This window comes from Agelaius phoeniceus, chromosome 4 (assembly GCF_051311805.1).
Source record: "Agelaius phoeniceus isolate bAgePho1 chromosome 4, bAgePho1.hap1, whole genome shotgun sequence".
Classification (NCBI taxonomy): domain Eukaryota; kingdom Metazoa; phylum Chordata; class Aves; order Passeriformes; family Icteridae; genus Agelaius; species Agelaius phoeniceus.
Window position 1 is genome coordinate 58,988,204 of NC_135268.1, and position 18,540 is coordinate 59,006,743.

The following is an 18,540-nucleotide window of genomic DNA, read 5'->3' on the forward strand; positions in this document are numbered from 1 at the left end:
AGATCAGCTAGCCAGAGTGACTCTCCGTGCCTGGTAATTTTTTTCATGTTGTTATCCATCTTCTTTCAAAGTCCTACAAGACTCTACCTAACATCTCAGGTCCTTGGGAGTTGGGTAGGTAGCTTTCCTCTGTTGCAAAAGCTTGCCAGTTATTTCTACCCTTTGTTTGCTATCTTTTAATGATTTATTAACCAAATCATAGCCTTCCCTTTATTAAAACTTAGAATAAGATAAAAACTGTCTGCGTTTCACAAAAAAACCCTCAAATGTTGTGGCATTCTCTAAGAAATTTTGGATGAACAAAGACACATACAGAGATATATAAATAGATGAACCTTTGTTCATAAGATCCTTCTTCTAAGTCTAATTCAGAATTCCATTATTAGTATTATAAGAAAATATCTTTGTCTTTAGGCAGCTGAAGAACCTTTGTCCACTATGGTAAAGAACAATTGCTTGCAAATGATTAGACTTAAATGTTGACAAAATAATACCTAAATTCTTAAGAAAACTCTCGTGTTTATAAATCAACACCAGCTGTTCCCGTTTATGCAATACTTTGTAAACATAAAAGAATAAAATAGAATCTGATATGACAGCTCACAGACCAAGATTCAGCTTTCTGCAAAAACAAATCAGGCCATTAAAAAAAAAGTGGGGTTTGTGTCAGATATTCTAACAAAGCCAGCTAGTCTCGTGGTAATAAATGTAACCATGTTTCTCTAATGCCTTTAGGCATATGGCAGGTACCTGGAAAGGAGATTCTAGAGCTGAGGCATCAGAGAGGTTTTCTTGCTCTCTCCTGGAAGGGACTAATAGGAAGAGCCCCCCTCACAGGCAGCACCTGTCAAGCATTCCTGAGCCATGTCAGCTCCAAATTTGCCCTAAGTGCCAAATTCTGATTTCTGTCACACAGTTTCTGTCACAGGAAGGGAAAGGATCCTCCAAAGTCACTGGGGTTTTCTTTAGTTTAATTGTCCTCAGATCATCCACAAATCTCTCTTAGGAGTAGATGTATTGTACATTTGGTACATTCCTCTCTCCTAGACTCAAAGTTAAAAGCTCTTGCTTATTTTGGTGATTATTTCTCATGTGCAGAGGATTAGATGTTAGCTAAAACCAGTTAAGTTTGAAAAAACAGTAAAGTTTGGTAATCTCACAGCTAAGTGCATGGCCCCCAGAATGAAATGAAACCACAGGCTGCTTCCATGTGAAGTGCAGTGTGAAAGCCAGGCACCTCAGAGCAGAGTTTTAAACTAGCCCTTTGCTAAGGTGAGCACTGAACTCTTGATGGTGTGGTCTTTAGAAAGGGGGATTATTTTCTGGTTTTTTGTGGAAGCTCAGCATCCTATCAGAGCTGGGATTCACCCAGAGAAAGCTGCCTATGTAAATCCCTGAGGGTAGGGACCTAAAATTTTCTTCTCAAAAAGCAGGCAAGAAATGAGCTCTATTTTTCCTCTTAATTTTTTCTGGGAAAGGTAAGAGGGGATGTTTCTTCACCACTGCTAATGTTTTAATTTGTACTTGGATTGCTGCTTTAGATGTAAGTCATGTGAATGGGTCAATTTACTGGATGTCAGGGCATGTTGCAAAGCAGTCTTGGTGTGTGTGAACTGCACTTGAGGGTCTCTGACTACTCTTTGCCACTCAGCCCATGAGATTGGTCTCAAGCCCATTGAAATTTAACCATTTCTTCCTCTTCATTTGCCCTACAAAATCCATATATTGTGGACATTGGATCAGGTGCAGGACCTTGCATTTGTCTGTGTGGAAGCTCATGGCACACTTCTAGAGTTTGTCCAGGTGCCTCTGAATTCTGTCTCACCCCTCAGGTGTGTCAGCTGCGCCACTCAGCTTCACCTGTGTCACTGGTGGAGATGAACCAGCACTGGTCCCAGTGCTGTCCCTCAGGGACACTGCTCAGGTGCCCTTCCTACCTACCAAGCTTTGTGCAACCTCTGGAAACTGAAGACAAGAAATGCTGAAATCTCAGCTTTTCTGTTTAGAGATTTTCTGGGACATGATATTTCAGGGGCAGAATCCACTAAATAGAACACATTATTTTGGAACTCTATTTTTAGCTTCTTTATTTACGACTTGGCAGACTCCTAGTCAGGAGGGGATAACCCTGGCCCTAGTGATAAGTTCTAACAACTACATGTTTATGCACCAGTAGGTATCAGGAGGTCAGTCATAAAAACCTGTCAGTTTGTATTACTTCTCTGTTGACTCTCTATCAAAGCATGAAGGAAATGGGAACTGCCATCTTTCTCTTCCTACCACTGGGTAGTATGTCATGAATTAGATAAAATAACCTGGTTTTTTTCTTATATTGGTGCAAAATACAGTCCCTTTGACAACTGGAGGAAAAACAATTAAATTTCTATCTAGCTATTCAGTTACTGAAGCAGAGATACCACTTTTGCAGGTGAAGGCAATGGAAATGTAGAATACATGATGCTTCTGGGCCTTTTTAAAAACACATGGGTAGTACTTTCAGATGCTTGTGAATCTGGTGTTGAATTCTGGTCAGGTCTCCCCTAAGCACATCTCTTTGGATTTTAATGAACTGTTAATTTTTTAAGTTACACACAACAGGGAATTGTGAAACTTGCATCACCTTTAATATGTTCAGGTCACTTCCTTTTGAAGTGACCAACACTCAAATCAAAGAAACTGAATGAGATAAGAGAATATCAATGATGATCATGGTTTCTGCTCCATATGAGAAATTTATACTCTGTTTAACACCCTGCCTCCAAGTGAGCTTCCAGTTATTTGATATTGATGGCCATGAGAATGAACATACACAATTAAAATACATAAACCATTCTGTGCTTCTTGACCCAAAGCATAGCCAGGCTCTGAAGATGATGCCATTGGCTGAAATTCGTCCTATTGAAGAAGAAAAGAGTTTGGAATTCCCTTTCTTTCATTGCTCATGTTTAAATGCATTTCATGACACTCTAACTTCTCTCTGCAACCATGGCTACAATAAGGTTAGAGTCCTGTTCAGAAAAAAAAACAACTTTATTGTTTATCTAGAGGACCTGAGAGCTTTGATTTCAAGTTATTTTTTTGATAGGACAAGTTACAGAGTGCAAAGTCTACAGAAGAAGAGTAGGGACTGAGATATTCTGAGCTTGTATCAAGAATCCAGATACTAAAGACTGACGATTTCAGAGATCTGCAATTCTATCTGTGTGCTCCAAGCACCATACCATGCAGAACAGACACTGCTGCATCTCACCTCAGGTAGACCCTGTAGATCAGGAAGGTATCTAGGATTATTTTGATCATTATCTGGATGGAGAAAAATATTTTCATTTTTATAATGAAAATATGTGTGTGTATATATATATATATATATATATATATATATATATATATAATGCGAATTCCTTAGAGCTGTTTATGATAGTAGTAGTCAAAGTGGAAAAAACTGTAGCTTTCTGATTTTTTCTCTTTATTTTATCATGGGTTTAAGTTACTTTTGTGTTTTTCTCTTTTAAAATCTAAAACACAGACACCTTGGAAGTACAAAAAGGATTACTTGATGAAATCTATGAAGTATACCTGGCAAGTGGACATTTTCTAGGAGTGCAAAAAGATCTTTTCAAGTAGGAAACATAAGTTCTTAGAGCAATGGTTACTTCACCCTGTATCATCTTTTCACCCTGCATTTCCTAAGGATACATTTATTATCCCTGCCTGCTGTGCCTATTATCATATGAACATTGTGGAACACCATGGTTCCTTTTATGTTTGCAAGGCACTGCTGCTGATGGTCTGATAGGTTAGATATTTCCCTAGGACATTCTTTATTGTGAGACTCATCATGTACAACATAGACTGCACTTCTGTTTTCACATCCCATCTTGACCTTTGCATTCAGTTGATATCTATATCTATCTGTATCTATCTATCTATCTATCTATCTATCTATCTATCTATCTATCTAGCTATATCTATATCTATATCTATATCTATCATCTATATCTATATCATCTTTATCATCTGTATCTATATCAATGTGTATCAGATTGTTCGACAAATGTGTATCAGCTCACAAACCATAGGGTCTTTTATCTGCTGCATACTGCATAATGCAGCTGAAAATATTCAGTATCTCTGCAGTTTCTAGGCCATGTGCCCTGGGCAGTTTGGTGTCTCCTCTTTGACTGATTCTATTGAGTGCTTGGAATATTGGCAAAGGAATGAGGAGAGTACTGACAGTGTAATCCTGCTTGTGGTCCCTTCAGATCAAGGTGCATGAGTGTTTGCAGGGAGAGACAGGGAAGCTGCTTTGATTCTGTCCTTGTTCTGCAAGTCTATTGAGACTTCAGGACGTGAAGGCCTGTGATTGTCAGCTGTACTGGAGAGGGTTGAATCAAGTCAGAAGGAACTCAGTCCAGACCTGACTCCTGCCAGTTGCTGAGCCTTTCTGAGCAAGTACATATACAGGAGTCTGAACAAGGAGCTGCTTGCTTAATTCAAAGTATATTTGATCCTCAGTACACTCCTTTGCCCTTGCTGATATGCCATGAGATACATGGTGGGCTCTGTGCTGACCTGGCAGCTGCTGATGGGCTTCTTGCAGCTTTCAAATCTCACATGTGGAGGTTATAAAACGTTCACATTCATTCTAGAATGCCTCAGGTTAGGGATAACTTGATATGGGATTTTGAGAAACAGATTACCTAATCTAGGAGACACTACTACTGAAGCTGAGAGTATCAACAAAAATGTGTGTCTGTGCATCTGATTTTAGAAAAAAACTTTACCAACCAGAAAGTAGAACTAAGAGAGGAAGAGGGGAGAAAAAAAGAGTAATTTTGTTCTAGAGCAGAGAGGTGATCATTCAGTGTGCCAGATAGAAATCAGATGTAAAATTCAAGTGACTGGGGAAGAACTCATTTAGAGGAGTAGAATCCTAAGAAGAGTCAGCACCTGAAGCCAGCACCCTCCAAAGGGCATCTTTGCTATTTTGATATAATATTTCGTTGAGGACCTAGAGAGTGATCCAGCTACAACTGATTTTGTAGGTTCTGACAAAACATAGGGCAAAGAAATATGATAACATCTCACAGTGGTTGTCATTGCACGAGTAGAAAACAAGCTGCTTGATGTGGATCCATATATTCTGGGCTGAGCTTGACATAAGGTTCTCCTAGTCTAAGAAGGCATTAGCACTGAATCTTTTCTGATTTTCTGTCTCACTTTCAGATGACAGCTCCTCTGGCAGTTAACACATTCCCAGAAATGGAACTGTGTAGTTTCTTGGCTTTGTCAATGCTATTACTCCTGTCTCAGGCTCCTTGGTACTATGAACACTAATCTTTTAGGAAAGCTCTGAAATTATAGATGCTCTGGGTTTATGGCACTCCAGGGAAACACACTGTAATTAGAAAAAAAATTAGGGTTCTGAACGTGACCATTGTATATTTTAGTTAGAAATGCACAACTGTAATAAAACAGACAAACAATGGTATGCCCAAAGTATATTTTATTGTTAATATATGAGGATTTAGATTTTTGAAAATAGGTCTGAGCTGCTTGATAGGGACACTTCTGTGAGCTCCTGAAGTTATTTCAGTCTCCTCTGCAGCAACTTTGTCCATACTTATCCATGTTATGCAAAACTGTTTTCTTTCTTAAAATAGTTTTCTGTGTGTTTGAGCTTTCTCACAGATTCATATTCTTTCTGGTTTTAAACATTTTGTATCAACACTGGTAGGTTTTTTTAGGCTGTAGGTACACATATGTCTCTAAATCCTATTCCTTAGCTGGGGAGGAAGGAAACTGCTTTTTCAAAAGCTTTGCTTGCTCTTTGTCAGGAGATGCCTTCACCTGGCAGGCACTGAGGGTAAAAATCTACATCAGCAGTCCAAGGTGTCACTTGGCTCTGACTAATGTGAAAATGAAAAATCAGAAAGACACATTAGTCATTATTTCACAATGTAGCTTGCTGGCTGGCAGGAACACACCAAGAAAGACCCAAGTTTCAAAGCAAATTCACGTTTTCTGTAAGCAAGTTTTCTGAATTGTCACTTTTTTGCACTTCTTTATGTACTGCAACTTTACACAGAGAAATTTTGACAGCATTAGAAAAGAGGAAAGGCCAAATATCACTTCTAGCAAACTAAGAAATCTTAACTGAATCAGTTTTACTGATTTAACAGGTCCACAGAGTCTGAAGTGATTGGTTGTAGTTCATAGGAGGCCACTGTTGTAATGAAAAGATGTTTAAAATTTCATTAAAAGTTTACAGGCCCAGAGGTGAGGCCCCAGTAGATTATCATATACAACATAAAGGCATATTAAAAAAAAAACCTACTACCTGTTATGAGCTTTCAACTGGATTGTATCAGATCTCAGCTTCAAGGATGACCTTAGTGGGTGATTTCCTTGACATATGTATCTCACACTTGACTTTGCTTCCTTCGTTTAAATTTAGATTTATACATTTTTCATGTTTAAGCAGTAGGGTAGCTAGTAAATAGACATTTTTTGTAAGTAATTGCTCATGTTGTTACTAGTTGACTGACAGCAAATGAAATCCTACAAGGATTTTTATACATACTAGTGATAGTGATACAGCTAAGTGGCCACTTGGTAGGTGAAAGCTTTGTTTGTCTAGGGTTTTAGCATAATCATTAAATCACAGCTTTCTCTAATTGCTTCAGCTGCAGCCAAACTCAGTTGGATGGGATTCTGAAGCAAATGGAATTCTGTCACATTCAATATCAGTGTTTGCTTTATTAAATAGCATTTCTCTGGGGACCTGCATAGACTTTTGGAGTTTTTAATTTGTTACAGTATGTAGTAGCTGGCTTCTGTAAAGGAATTGTTCACCAAGCTGCAATTTTATTATTACTATTGATGCCTTTTTACTTTAAATGAGGTTGACAAGATAAGAGATGCCATTTAGAAGAAAGCTTTACTTACTTTCCTCGATGAAGACTGAGTTTTGAAAGGGAGCACTTCTTGGCATGCATAAATTCTCCCATTTCTTTTGAAGTGAAAATTTAAAGTTAATAATTAAAACAAACACACAAACCCACTCTGTTATCACAACCTCTGTGCTTCATTCTCTCTATATTTCTTTCAGTGCCTTTCAGTACAGTATACCCTTTGATTTAGCCACCGTAACAGCCTTGTCAGTGATCTGTTACACTGTTCTACAATATTATAGCAGCAATAACAGTAAAAGTTTCGATTCTAAGCAGATTTTTCATGGCGAGCAGGCAATTCAGACATCTCCATTTGAATCAGAATTTTAATTTGTAAATGCAAATGTCAGTTTAAAAAGTGCACTACCTTGTGCTTCTCACCACCAAAACTTGAAAACCATTGTGTACACTGAGAATATGCAAGTGTCTGGAGCCCAGCTCATCCTCACTTTGTCAAAGCAACCTGAACTCGTGATTATGTTCCTTTGTTAGCCAGATGTGGCTGTACCTGCCCAGCAGTGAGTGTTATGTGCTGGGAAGGGTAGTGCTACCCCACAGAGACAGAGCAGCTGAGTGATCTGAGGGCCACAGGATAATGCAGGAGAAATGTCAGTATTTGATTTGTGTTGTCTTGACCTGGGATTTCCTTATATTTCAGATTACCCAGGACATAGGAAGATATACATAAGCAATTCTGTCTCTAGCTTAATTGTATTTTGGGCAGGACTTTTGTATCCAAATACAGTATGAGATAAGAAAAAAAAGGCTTGAGGGTCTTTATTTGCAACTATGGCTAGCTGGGGAGTAAAGTTAGGAAGCCAGGCAAATAATCACATCTTCTTCATTTAAAGTATTTCATACTGGCAGAAGTCTTTAACCAGTTCTCCAACTTCTGTCTGCCACTTGGAGCTTTTTATATGAAACAGCAGGAACCTGGCAGCCTGGAGATCTTTGAGAATTGTGAGCAGAAAACTTGAACATCATTTATAGGTTTTCCTGCCAAGACTGTAAAAATCTAGACAAAGTAGATACAGTTGTTTCATCCAGCTTTTCACGTATTTTTGTCCTTCACTAAGCTCTCAAAGCCTCAACCAGTTTTCTTTCTGACTTTTAAATTCTCTGTAGATATATAGAATAGGATTTATCTTACCTATCTTTATCCCTAAAAAAGTTACATGGCTAGACTGAACCATTCTCTAGGCTCCCTCTACAGACAGTGAAGAGACAGAGATCTGCAGGAGGCTTTTTATCTCACATGAATTTAGACAACTGTCTTGGGGTGAGATGAATCCCAGCCCTGTTGTCACCCTCTAGCTTTGATTCAGCAAATGTAACAAGTTCCATTTCCATGCTGGGATTTGGAGCCTTGTATAGAATATTCCAACATCTGATTTCCACTTAATTTAATGGAAAATGAATGTGTAAGTCTTTTAATTAGCTTTGAAAATCTCTGCCTTAATGTTTGATTAAGTTTGAATGCACATGTGTTTGTATATTTAAAAAATTGCAAGCAATAAATGTAGCTGTATTATTTTCAAATACCTGAGCATCTGATAACTGCAGCTGACCAGTGGTTCAAATGGCCACTGCAGATGAAACTATGCTGCATTGTTGAAAACTGGAAAAAGTAAATAGAGTCTAAAATATAGACTTAATAACTTAATACCTCAACACTACCTTTTTTCTTATCTCTCTCTTAAGTAGAATTTAGATTCTGAAACACATTTAACACAGATAATATTTGTAGGTAGAGTGACATCACCAGCTGACAAAAATGACTGTGATTGCCCATCCTAATAAGTACAGAATGCACACAGGAATTAACTTGGAGTGTAGTTTTGCTATAAAAAAGAAATAATCTTTTAAAAACTTCTACAAGAGTGGGGCTTCTGATATGGGTTAAATAAAAATGTGAATGAACTTTTAAGGGACATAATTTGCAGGTCACTGTAACTCTTTTATGAAATTATTTTTTAATTACCACAGTGGAGTTTTTTGCTTAAAGAAGATGCACTGTTTATGAAGCGAAGATAAAGAGGGATTTTTCTATTACCTATACATAACAAAGAACTCATATTTGTGCTTTACCATTGCTTCTTGCCAAAATTTCTGTAGAGTGCCATAATGTTTACTTCTCTGTACTGTCTGGAATTATACAGTGCTTTACAATATCTTTGGGTGATACCTGGACACCCAAAACCACAGTCATATTATTAAACAATTAAATGCAGCAATATATAATTTAAAGTGTAGATAGGGTTGTAAATTTTAAAATGAGTGGTTTCTTCAATACTTCTTTCTTAATTCTTTCTTAATTGTTTTCTCTTTTTCTGACTAGTTGCTAAATTAAATTTTTGTGCATGAGATTACCTGTCCTCCATAGGAGATGGGACACACAATACACTTGATTTTTTCCACTTCCTGTACCTTCCCAAGAAATAACAGCTCTTTGGCTAGAGCTGTCCATAATTTTGATATGCTCTTACCTGGTTGCAAAGCTTAATAGGAAGTCGTAATTTTGAGTTAATTAGACTTGCAGACTGGCAAAAGCATAGATGGATCTCAGCTCAGCAAAACATTTAAACATATCCTAAATTTTAAAAGTCTCTTGCTGAGTCTTAGCAAGAGTTTTCTCAAAGTCCTGTGGGGTAAAGTTGTGCTAGAGTTGTGTATAATGGGCTGGGCTGGAGGGGACCCTAAAGATCATCTGCTTCCAGATCCTCTGCACTTTTTACTGGACCACATTGCTCAGAGCTCCAGCCAGCCCAGCCTTGGACACTGCCAGGGATGGGGCATCCACAGCTGCTCTGGCCAACCTGTGCCAGTGCCTCACCACCCTCACAGTGCTAATTAAAACCTGCTGGCTTTCAGTTTGGAGCCATTTCCCCTTGTACTATCACTACATGCCCTTGTAAATAATCCCTCTCAGGCTTTTTTTTCTGTATGTAGAGATATGTATCTCCTCATCTATATGCCTTTTCAATCCATATAATCTTTTCTTATGATGAAATCAACTCTTTTTAGCTGCATTACCTATTTGCCCTTTCACTATTTGATACTTCTGCTCCAGAATGTAACTGGGAGGATGGCTTGTCTTACCTGTGTTTCCCTTTCCTACCTAGATCACCAGATTCACACAAGAATAAGGAAAAATACATAGCAGAATAAGTCTTTCAGCTCAGCTGAAGAGCCATGTATGACCTCTCAAAGAACAGTCTGTTGGATCATAGTTTAGACTGCAGTTTTTCAGAATCAGGGACCTCTGAAGATCCCAGCTTTGTACTCATCTCCAATGCATGTGGTGCTTCTGTGAGACTGCAGTAATCAAAGGGGTGGGGAGAGTCCAGTGTGGAATGGAGGTGTCAAGGACTCTCCACCATGTTCCAATGTAGTATTTAGAAGCTGTCAGTAATAATTTTTTTCCCACTGTAATAAATGATAAAGGGATTTGTGTTCACTAAATTTTAGAGCCTTGGGAGTTGGTGCAGTTGGATAGATAGACCTAGAGAGACTCATTTAGTAATCTTGCTGGAAATATGAGGTTTTTTTCTGTGCCCTAGTGACACATAATATTTGATGCTCTATATTCACTCATGGCAATACTAGGTATTGCCTTTTCATTGGAATAGATGGCATAGCAGCTTCCATTTACTCATAGAGATGGAAGTAAACAAGGTAAAAAAGAAACCAGGTCAAAATGTCAGAATAAAATAAGAACATTTGTATGGCTGACAGTAGTACATTAGATAATAGACACACTTAATATTCCATCTCTATAAACTATTCTCAAAGGCAGAGGCTGTGGGGTATTCTCTGGCAGAATAGAGAAATGTAACTGTGGTTCATTTTTGATAAACACAAAACTCAGGTCTGTGATTTGTCTGGAGTGATCATGGATTGAGAATACTACTAAGTAAATCTATTACTGTTTCCAGCCAGCCAGAGATATTTTCAATGCCTATTGAAAAAAGGGCTCAAATTTAAAACAATTTTGAATATGGATTTAGTATGCACCGTATATATACCAAGTACTAACAGATAATCTGCTGTGGGTGGAAGTGTATAGCTCTGTAAAAACTGCACAATTTGGTTGTCAATGCCCAGTCTTTTTGTTCTCACAGCCAGAATATAGGTCTTCTCCCTAGAGACCAAGTGCAATCTATCCCATATATTTTAAAAGGACAAAAGAGCATCTTCTGCTGGTCAATGCTGATATTGCTGTGAAATCTCAAGGATGATGCCACATTGGCAGTAAGGAATTGGCAGTGGAGTGTGTCTTAAGCCCAGCTTTACTGCTCTTTTCCCTCCCTTCTTTCTCCTATCCATTCGTGTGCACAAGTTTCAGGAATGGAAATAATGAATTCAAATTAAAGAAGCCAGTGAAATGACACATTTCACAAGTTAACTCCTTCTGCTCTGTACTGCTTACAGACAAGTATTAAACTGCAGTCTCCTGTCTGCTGCAGGTGAATAGTCAAACATGCAGAGAGTGGATATTTAAGAATTCATTTCTCTTTTGTCCACAAGCTTCAGTAAAATTTAAAGACTGACAAATAATAGGTTTTAGACCAGGCATTCTTCTCTGATTCTGTTATTAGACTGAATCAGGTATGTCTCTGTCTTATCCTTTCCTGACAACTTAAGTTAAAAATCTCTGTAATTTTAAGCACTACAATTTTAAAAGGATATCCAAATTGTTATACATGTGGCATCTGTGTAGATGGAAAAATCAGGTGGCTGAGATGTAGTGGAATAACTGTTCTTTTATAGCTGTGTGTAGACTGGTCTTGCTGTTTGCCAGCCTAGTGAGTATTTCCCACAAATACTCTAACAAAAGGTATCTAATTTGGGCATATGTTAGTGCAAGGGCTCAACCGTTCTTCTGAACACAAGGAAAACATTAGCTGTCCTTATTTCAGTGTGAGCATGTTTCAGTTAATCTGAACCCCTGGTAAAATTTCCCAGTGAGGACTTGCTATTTGTGACATAGAATTGACATTATCTCAAAGCACTATATCTGCAAAGCTGAGTTGTATGACAGTGTCATTACAGCACAGTGTTTTTGCTAAAATGATGCTGATTCTCACCTGCCTGGGTTCAGAGTACAACAAGAAAATGGCATGGATCAATTTGTGTATTTTGCAAAGCCTCTCTCTTTCTCTATTATTTTTTTCCTCCCATTTGTATCTGAAATCAAATAATTCATGTTTGATTTTCTGTTGCCTGATAGTGTACTGATTTATAGGCAATAAAAATAAGATCCTTGATATATTAGGCATTTCTAGTGAATGTGTAAGAGTAACTCCCTATTATCGACCTTTCCCTGGAATTCCTTTGGATTTTTAAACTTACTCCAGATTTACATGAGAAGCAGAGATGTTGCCCCCATTTTGCACCCCAGTCAGTCTCTCTGAGGAGGTATTGCTGTGGGGATCTGTTGCATGACTATACTTTGCCTTTTCAGTCGAACAGAAACTTGGTGTTGTTTCTTTACTGTACAATTGAAGATAAGTTCCTAAGTGGAATGTAAACAATAGTTCAATTAATGATTAAGTGAGCTGAAGGACTGATATGTTTTGGGCGCTGAGCAGAGTTTTGGCAAGAAGTTGCAAGTGTATAATGGAACAGAAAACTACTTATGACCAAAGCCAAGTCTTAAAATCTTTTAGCCAGGTTTACTACACATTGTTTGAGACATGGAATCCAGCCACACTAGTAAGTGAAATAAAAGAAAGCAACACCATTAAATTGTGAATATGTGTGAAATAACAAATGGAAGGAATAGAGTGGGGCATTCCTGGCAGGGAAAGGGAGATGGAGATTCTTTAAGTTACCACCAGGTGCAAGATTAAAGGTATATTTAATTCTGTGTAAAATATGCTTTATATTTGAAATAAAATAAATGAGATAGAATAACAAATGGGAAAACAATGGAAGAGGTTCTTAAAAACTAGCCCTGAGTAACCAGATTGGTCCTCTTTCTCAAGTACTTTTACTAACTATAGGGGACCACATATTCTTAGCAAGGATACTGGGAAAATAGGAAAGGTGTGCATGTTCTTGTATAACAGACAGCCATATATGGGTTTCCCACCTACATACATATGAGCATTCCACTCTTTCACTCTGTTCATACTGTTTCCAGGAAAGCCAATCATGGACTCAGTATCTGTAGTCCACACTGGATGTATACAAATAGCAGAAAGCCCTATGCCAGATTATAAAACCATTGTGCTTTGCAGGGCCAGACCTACAGATGAGTGCTCAAATTTCCAAATCTACACAATTAAGATATATAGATCCCTATTAATTTGTTACTCGTTTGTATCAGAATCTTAAATATATTAGGTAGAGACAATATTGGTCTAATTTAAAACTAATGGGGAAATTACTGATTTCTTGTATTTGGACATTTTATTTATCATGGTTTTTCTGTTTGCTTTGAGTATAGACTTCAATGTCAGATTTTTTTTTAACCTGTGAGTTTTGTAATCTGTAATGGCTGTGGAGTTTTTCCAGGTGTATTTAATGGCACAATCTTATCTTGAACTGCATTTTGAAAGCTCAAGTGTAGTTTAATTTGCTGGGAACAGGAGGAGGGAAGGAATGCTGTTCTTTCCTTAGGGAGACAGCAGTTCCTTGTGCAACATTAACTTAAAAGAATATGAGACACATATATGTTGCCAACAGGAATGTAGATGTATAGAGTTCTGAAAATAGTAAGTGTCAATAGGGAAGGGTTGCAGATGCCAGAAGAAAAATGTAAGCTCCCAAGTGCACACTCTCTTTTTATTTTTGCCTTGTCCAATGCCAAGATTGACATTAAAATTCAGGTTTTCCCTAAAAAGTGATTATTTAAAAAAAAGTCTGACTTCAGAACAGATGTGTTTCCTGCGTGTATTCGGAATTGTATTTATTTGTTTCCCTAACTCTGTTTGAATATACTGTTTTCACCTGTTAGACACGTGCAGCCAAAAGCAGTGTGAGGGAGAAACCACATTGAGGTTCTCACTGGGCATGAGCTGTGGAGCTGCTGTACAGGGGCAGCTCTGCCCGAGGCTCGTGGGCAGCAGGATCTCTACACCCACTCCCCTTGGGAACTGTTGTGCTCTGCAGCTCTTTCCCCTCTGCAAAACACTAGCCCAGAAATCTGTAACAGGGCATTAATCCACTTAACCTGCACTGGCAGCAAATTGAACCAATTATTACTTCTATCTTTGTTAGCCACCAAGGACGAGTGTTCACTCTTCTTTATAGCAATCTTTTCATATAGTTGAGGACTGTCATCATGTTCCCTGTGAGTTTCTTCTGTCTTACACAAAACACAGCTAGATCCTACTACCTTTCTTCCTTTGGGTCTTTTGGGGTTGGTTGCATGTGTCTTTAGACTCATTGATTGCTGTGGTTCTCAGCTAATTCCTTTGAGAGTGGGTGGCCCAGACTGGGCCATAGTACTCCAGAAGTGGACAAGCTATTGCAGTTGAAGTCTTCCCAGAGATGTGTTTGCTGGAGTGGAAGGGTATTGTATCTAAGACATTTCCTGTATTCCCAAGAGCAATTGACATATTTGCTTCGTGATCTGGACCATTTTCTACAGTACTGCTTAGTCGGTTATTCCCCATTTTGTTTTTGTACTTTTGTCACTTGACTTCATTGAATTTCATCTTCATTTCAGGACATTTCTCCAATCTATCAAAATAATTTTGAATTCTGCTTCTGTCCTGCAAGATATCTGCATCCTTTAAAGTGTAATTTCATGTACTGACTTTTTATGTCAGTCCATTCTGCCTTCCAAGTTATTAAAAATAAAGGAATTTGAAGAAAATGCCATAGTCTCAGTTGGCCTCATATTCCAGTTGCAAGATCTATCACAGGCAAATGGAAAAGCCTCATTTAGCTTGCAGACTCTTAATCATGTAAGTGTGTAAGGTGTAAAGAAGAACCCAGCTTGACTCTCAGATCACACAGTGAACATACGGGACTTTTAGATGGAAGGGGAAAAAGAACATCATTGTACTTAAAATCTGATTACCTTTGCCAAAGAAAATCAGAGTCAGGAAAAAATATTGAAACAGTAGGATTCCATTTACTTGGAGACCCTATTCAGACTTGAGCCATGCTTCAAATTACAAATAATACCAGGGGTGGAGGGGATCAGAGGGAACAATGACATTTGTGGAAGAAGTCGTTTTGCTGCTTGGGTACGTGGCCACAGCAGCACGGCATCTTCACTTCTGACCCAACTTGCTGGCTGTGTCTGCCCTCTTCTCTCCTGTGACCTATTCCTTAAGTTTATTTTAATACAAAATATTTTTAGAGAATTAATATTTTTTTGGTTATGTTTAGGCCATTATTTCAGTGTTTGAGCATGTGAGTGCACTACGTGAAAGGGAGGTTGCCATGGTAATTTCTCATTATTGTTGAATAGAAAAATAATTACTCTGGCGAAATCCCCCATAACCTGTCAAAGCATAAGTTAAAGATGCCTGAGGGCAGCCTTGCCTTCACCATCCACTTTTTGCAAAAAAAAGAAATAAAAAAAGAAAAAAAAGGGGTTTTTTTGAATAACTGGATCCTATTTTGGTTTGGCTGGGGACACCTCGTTGGGTTTTGCTCACATTTGTCTTTGAGAGTAGGTGGGCCCACCTGTGACAAGGGTGGGGCAGAAAATTAATCAGCAGAGCATTTCAAAGGTTGACAAGATATATATACTCTTTTTTAAGGCTGGGTTTTCTTTCTGGGGGTAGGGTGTTGCATTTTATATTTTTCTTTCTTCCTCGCCTAAAATATGCAAAAGCTTAAGATAAAGACTTTGGACTGTGTTCAAACTATGAAAGAGTCTGGATATTTCATCTGACCAGGGAGGGAATCCACAGTAATTCCATTTCCACATTCTTCTTGCTTTCAAGACTTCTTGGGAGCCAGCATGAGTGCAGATATGTGTGGTTTTGAGGGGAGGCCCTGCACTTTCCCTGCTCTTCTCTATCTTTCCCACATGCAGTTAAGTCCTGGCTATGCCATGCTCTCCTTTGCGTTCCCATGTCATTGGATGCTACAGGAGTAGCTCCAGTGATACCCAACATTAACAAGAGCTGCAAATGCGGTATGTGGCATTGCTGAAATTCTTCCTTCCCTATGACAAGTATGTCCAAAAGGTTAAATGGTACTGCAGCCTCTCTTCAGTCAAATGGCAGAGTGGGAGCTCATAGCTACTTGTTGGACAATACACCCTTCTGTGGGCTTGTAATGCAACCCCCAGGCTGTGCTGAGTGCAGGGCCCTGTGCAGGGGTGTGTTGAGCACCTGTGAGTGTTTCATGCTGCCCACTGTGTGTTTCATGCTGCCCACTGTGTGTTTCATGCTGCCCACTGTGTGTTTCATGCTTTCTGTTGTGGCTGCTTGGCTGCTCAACACAGCAGCGTTTGCACGTGGGAACACTCATCAGGTTTACACCAGGAAAGAACAACAGCTCTCTGTGACAGCAGATTTCTGAGATGTGGGGACAGCTTTGATTCCTCTTTGTGTGACTGAATGGCAGGGCTGTATGATCCTGTCACTGCCAGGTTGGATGAGCCTTGGCAGGGAAAGTGTATTACAGGCTCTGACTCAGACAAGAAGTCTCTCTAGGGTCTCTGGAAGGAACCAGATTGTTAAAACCTGTCCTTACCATTTCTCCATTGGATGCTTGACAAAAAATCAAAGTGAAATTGAGAGGAATATATACCTTGCTTAACATTTTGGAGTGAAATCCAAAAGTAACATCATCAGGAAATACAGCAGCAGAACTAAAATCCCCAGATTGCTCTGCATGTGTACATAATGAATATGATAGATGCATATTTTCTTTTAAATTGGCATTTTATCTCAGGATCTTTTTCCTGTGAAGCAAACATTTGTTTGCTTCATCTCTGGCCTAATCTATATTGCTCAGGCATTAAGAGGTGCTCAGACCTCACTGCTCAGTGAACCTGGCCTTGCTCACTGGAAGGGGAGGTGCTGAGTGGGATAGAGTGGCTCTGAGGAGTGCAGCCAGGGCATCTTCAGAAGTGTATTTCCAGCTTTGTTACTGACCTTGTGTGCCACAAGCCTTGGGGCCTCAAAGGAGCAGAAGAGACTGAACCAAAAATTTTGAATCCAGCTATTAAATATACCCATAACTTTCAAATGAAACAGTTGGTGGGTTTTCTGTTGCCCAACTTCTGTAAAATCCTTGCAAGCTGGACCACTTGCTCAGGTGCTAGACATTGAGGTTTGTGCCTGTTGTTGATCATCCAGGTCTGAAAATGCCTGGTTCAATTGATAAAGTCAAGAAACTTCCTGTAGTGCTGTGTTGGTATATGTTCTACATTGTTCACTATTTTAATAATTGCCCTGTTCCAGCTATGTGTATTACTGTGAATCTAAGTATGCACAAGTCATCTTAATTTTTTTTTTTTTCACTTCTTGTATCACACTTAAAAGTAAAGATTTCTCACAACAATTACATTTAAGTAACTAGCTGGTATTTAATCAACCCGAAGTACTGTATTTATATTAAATTCATTGCAGTTGAATGGCCATTATATTTAGTTTCTATATAACTTCCTTGTCATCTTGTGCTGATGACGAGGTTATGGAACATTATAGAATTAGGTATGGAGGGATTTTTCATTACCAGGGCCAAGCATTTGAGACACACAGCCCAGAAAAGGAGGGAAAACTCATAACTGCTTTATTTGCAACTGATATATAATGCCATATCTAACATTTGGAGAAAAAATGTTGTGGAAAAGAAAGTTTTTACATATTTAGTATGCTAGATAAAATGAAAGTTTATTATACAGTAAATTAAACACTTCAGGTTTTTTTCCAAAATTAGAACTACAGCTTTATCTAGGAAAAATTAGTTTGAAATATCATATAGACATCTGTACCCCAAAACCACAGGTGAAGGAGCCAAACTAGGTGTGATCCTGTTGAATTTCTTTTACAACAGATGAACATATTTTCATTTTGCCTCCTGTTAAGTGAATGATCTGTTGCTTCCTAGGATAGTGACAACCTCTGGTGGGATGCCTTTGCAACTGAATTTTTTGAAGATGATGCAACCTTAACACTTTCATTTTGTTTGGAAGATGGACCAAAGCGATACAGTAAGAAATGTATATTTTTTGTTCTAATGTTAAGTATGAGTTTTGAAAAACAATTTATCTGTACAAGACAGATGCAATCCTGTCAATGACAAAGTCACTTGTGTATATTCAGTGACTATTAAGTTACATTAAAGAATTCCATTAATTGGGAATCCATTTTTTATGGAATTCCTCTGAGTTTTATTACATGAAAATAAATTATTTCCTAGCAGAATGAAGCAAATAATGAAATATAATCTTTGGATTTTTTTAAATTAGTGGGCTTTGTGGCTGTGCTTGCACTCTTTGGTAATTTGTCTTCTGAAAAAATTCAAGTATTGAGTCTTGTGGGCAAAATTGTTCACAGAAAGGGAACTTTATGGCAAATATCAGTATTATTGCTGGAAGGGCCTCCCAAAATTAAAGAGGGATCAGAAAAAGAAGAAATTAAAATGTATATCTTTGCTGATGTAGATA

General features: G+C 38.3%; 1 protein-coding gene across 10 annotated transcripts in view; it reads left to right on the plus strand.

Annotated features, from left to right (window-relative positions):
* The window catches only part of LDB2 (LIM domain binding 2), a 365,987-nt gene that overhangs the window by 205,781 nt on the left and 141,666 nt on the right, over positions 1-18,540 (plus strand). For all 10 annotated transcript variants that reach the window (XM_077177685.1, XM_054633750.2, XM_054633752.2 and 7 more), the window contains one exon: positions 17,982-18,084. In XM_077177685.1, coding sequence (XP_077033800.1) covers positions 17,982-18,084 — 103 coding nt within the window. The remainder of the gene's footprint in view (positions 1-17,981; positions 18,085-18,540) is intronic.